General features: G+C 32.4%; 1 protein-coding gene across 1 annotated transcript; it reads right to left on the reverse strand.

The window, feature by feature from the left end:
• Window positions 1-662: 662 nt before the first annotated feature.
• Window positions 663-2,829, reverse strand: LOC109601298 (glucose dehydrogenase [FAD, quinone]-like). Its single transcript, XM_020017523.2, has 3 exons — window positions 2,639-2,829; window positions 2,368-2,583; window positions 663-2,313 (listed from the first exon to the last, which is right to left on the reverse strand). The coding sequence occupies exons 1-3, from the start codon at window positions 2,820-2,822 to the stop codon at window positions 839-841; spliced, it is 1,875 nt and encodes a 624-aa protein (XP_019873082.2). The 5' UTR covers window positions 2,823-2,829; the 3' UTR covers window positions 663-838.
• Between the last annotated feature and the right edge of the window lie 379 nt (window positions 2,830-3,208).

Raw genomic sequence — 3,208 nt, forward strand, 5'->3', positions numbered from 1 at the left:
TCCATTACTTTTGTTATTTTTTCATTGAATATTATGTAACAAATAGGAATTGTTGTATCAAAGAAATTATATTTATTTTGTTATTTATAACATGTGCTTAATTCAATTTGCTTCTCAATGATGTTATCCAACTTAAGAAATATAATAAAATACATCTCTAACTGAAGGAAGACGAACAGAAAAAATCACGGAAGTTCATTTTAAATAAATGTTCCCACATAATTATTTCCTTAATTTATAGATTTACTATTGCTTCACATATAATTACTCCTTATTAATATCGGCTAACGATCGGCAATTAATTAAAATAGATAACATCATAAATAATGTCGGATTAAAAAATTTAGCGACATATTCAATCTGTAATTAACGTGAGGAGAAATCGATTGCAATTGCAAAATTCAATTATTTTTTAGAAATTCGTCTTATACCGAATGTGGCAACTGGGTTTCAATTTAGGTATTTTATTAATGGAGGAAGAACACTATAAAACTTAATCCACTCTATTAAGAGAAATTGGAGACCCATTAATTATATAATTTCTGTATCTTCGGTAAGGTATTTGACATTTAATTCAAAGGTGACACGCAACAAGATTTTGAGTACCTGAACAAATTTATAATAAAGTATTTTAATTATACTTTAATTTAATTAAAATCCTCTCATCATTATTTTATATTTATTTGTTGTGAATTTAATTATTTTAATTGTACAAATTATACTTCATTAACATTGTTTTTAAATAGCTTAATTTAAGGCTAACTACTTGCAATAATAAACTAAAAACTCTAACCCTTACTTAAAATAAAATTATATATTATTTAGTTTTTATCGTTATTTATAAATATTTTTCTTTAAGCATCATGGCCAATTTTTCACCAATCATAACACAAACAGGACTAGGATGACCCGACAAAGTGAAAGGAAAAACGCTGGCATCAGCTACCCTCAGTTGTTTGATTCCATGAACCTTTAACTCATTATCTACTACAAATTTTGATGCATTAGGTCCCATGGGACATGTACCCACAGGATGGAAAATAAAAACGGTCATCTGTTCGATTGCACAATACCAATACTCCTTGGATAAAAATGTATACTGCTTACAAGCTGGTAAAGGTGTAATTGCTAGTTTAGCGTCAATTTTTTTAAACGCATCTGTGTCGACTAATTTCAGAGCAAGTTTGACACCTTCGTAAAGAATGCTGGCGTCAATATTCTCCTTGTCGGTCAACATTGCAAGATCTATCAAGGGAAAATCATAGGGACTGTTGGTTTTTAATTTGACAGAACCCTGAGATCTGGCGTTAAGTGTTTCTGGCAACAAAGAGAAACACTGTGCCGGCTTCACCTTGGCAAAAGTTGCGTCGAATGTTTCCTGATTCCAAGCGAACGCTTTTTTGGCAAAGTCACCGGTACAGTTACCATACACTAAATACATTTCCAAATCTGGTGTTGTGGGTTCAGGTTCGTATTTGGTTTTATAGAATCCAAAGGCTCGTATACCTCCCGGTATTGTTAGTGGGCCTTCGGCATTCAAAAACTCCCGGACATATTCCTTGAATGGCTTAATGGGTTCGGTGTAGTTGCTACTAAATAGTAAACCATAAAACGTTGGATGTTCCCGAATAACCTTCCCAACAGGAAGATCCTTAACAACGGGAATATTCATTTCTTTTAAATGCTTCTTTGGCCCTACTCCTGACAACATTAGTAATTGCGGAGTATTAATAGATCCACTAGACACAATTATTTCATGACGTGCTCGAGCTGTATGCAATCTTCCAGTGTAAGAAAATGTGACGCTGTTTGCAACAGGTTTTCCCCAAACATTTTTGAAATTAATCTTAATTGCGTAGGCTCTTGTAAGAATGCTTAAATTGGGCCTACCAACAATTGGCAAAATAAAAGCTGTCCCAGTATCGAATCTTGCTCCATTTTTTATATTTACACATTTAGGGCTGAAACCTATTTGTTGTGGACTATTAACATCAGCCCTTTTATAACCTAAATATTCGTTAGCTTCGTAATATGCATTTATACATGGATCCGAAAAGGGATAAAATTCTGTATGCCATGGACCACTGGCATTGTGGTATTTCCAATCAATGACTGCCATTGGATTGTTCTTATCAATCCCCTCAGTTATTTTAAATATAGGTAAGACATCTTTATAAGACCATCCAGGGTTCCCCATGGCAGCCCATTTATCGAAATCTGAGGGATGACCTCTAACATAGATTAATCCATTTACTAATGAAGTTCCACCTACGCCTTTTCCTCGGGGTATTATACATTGTCTATTTACCATTCCTGTAAATTTTACAGTTTAATATATTTAGAAAGTGAAAAAAAATGTGAAGTAACCTAAACAAGATTTGGTTTGCGGTGTCGATTTGTATCCCCAATTGAATCTTGTGAATCTGGACATGTCTATCATAAATGGAACGTGCGTGATATTGTCTGGGAAATCACCGGCTTCCAATAGAAGTATTTTCCACTCACTGATTTCTGAAAGACGATTCGCCAAGATGGTGCCCGTCGATCCAGCTCCAACAATTATAAAATCAAATTCACCAAAATCTGAAGATATGTAAGAAATTTGAAAATGAAAATATACTGATGTAAATCTCCGTACCATCCGGTGGATCCGTTGCTGTTGGTTCGAACTCTGAGTTATCCGTACGAAAATCTCTGTTCTGAATTTTTTTCATTTCATCTTGCAAAAAATCGTTTAATTCATTTACGTCCTTTTCACTGACGCAATGAATATACTTTAAGTATACAATAAAGGTTAATATTAAATAAGGCTTCATTTTCATATTCGTATACTAGAATGATGCAGAAGCAATTTTATACTAAAGTATTAAATAATTTAATTTTCGCTCTATTTAAACATAATGAGTTATGATAAAAATTATTTTATCTATTGATGAATACTAATTTATCTATGTGTAATTATTTTATGAAAAACAACTTATAATTGGTAAACTATATTCACATGTTAAAGGTACCATTAGCGTAGCCAATTTGTTTCGTAGCTGGATATGTCCAACAAATAAATTATGTTGTATAATGTATAAAAATGCAAATTCTGTTATTAATTTTAACCATAGACCTTACAGAAACAATTAAAATTTACTTAATTTACAAAAACTCTTTCGAATAGACTTTCAGTCAGTGGGATACTGTTTTCAATTCAGCAGAA

This window comes from Aethina tumida, chromosome 2 (assembly GCF_024364675.1).
Source record: "Aethina tumida isolate Nest 87 chromosome 2, icAetTumi1.1, whole genome shotgun sequence".
Classification (NCBI taxonomy): domain Eukaryota; kingdom Metazoa; phylum Arthropoda; class Insecta; order Coleoptera; family Nitidulidae; genus Aethina; species Aethina tumida.

Bases quoted from the DNA above. Each gene is read 5' to 3' on its own strand.
- LOC109601298 (XM_020017523.2), bottom strand. From the start codon at position 2,822: ATGAAAATGAAGCCTTATTTAATATTAACCTTTATTGTATACTTAAAG. The intron at 2,584-2,638 runs GTACGGAGATTT...ACATATCTTCAG, and splicing joins AGCAACGGATCCACCGGATG to ATTTTGGTGAATTTGATTTT. The intron at 2,314-2,367 runs GTTACTTCACAT...TAAAATTTACAG, and splicing joins GCAAACCAAATCTTGTTTAG to GAATGGTAAATAGACAATGT.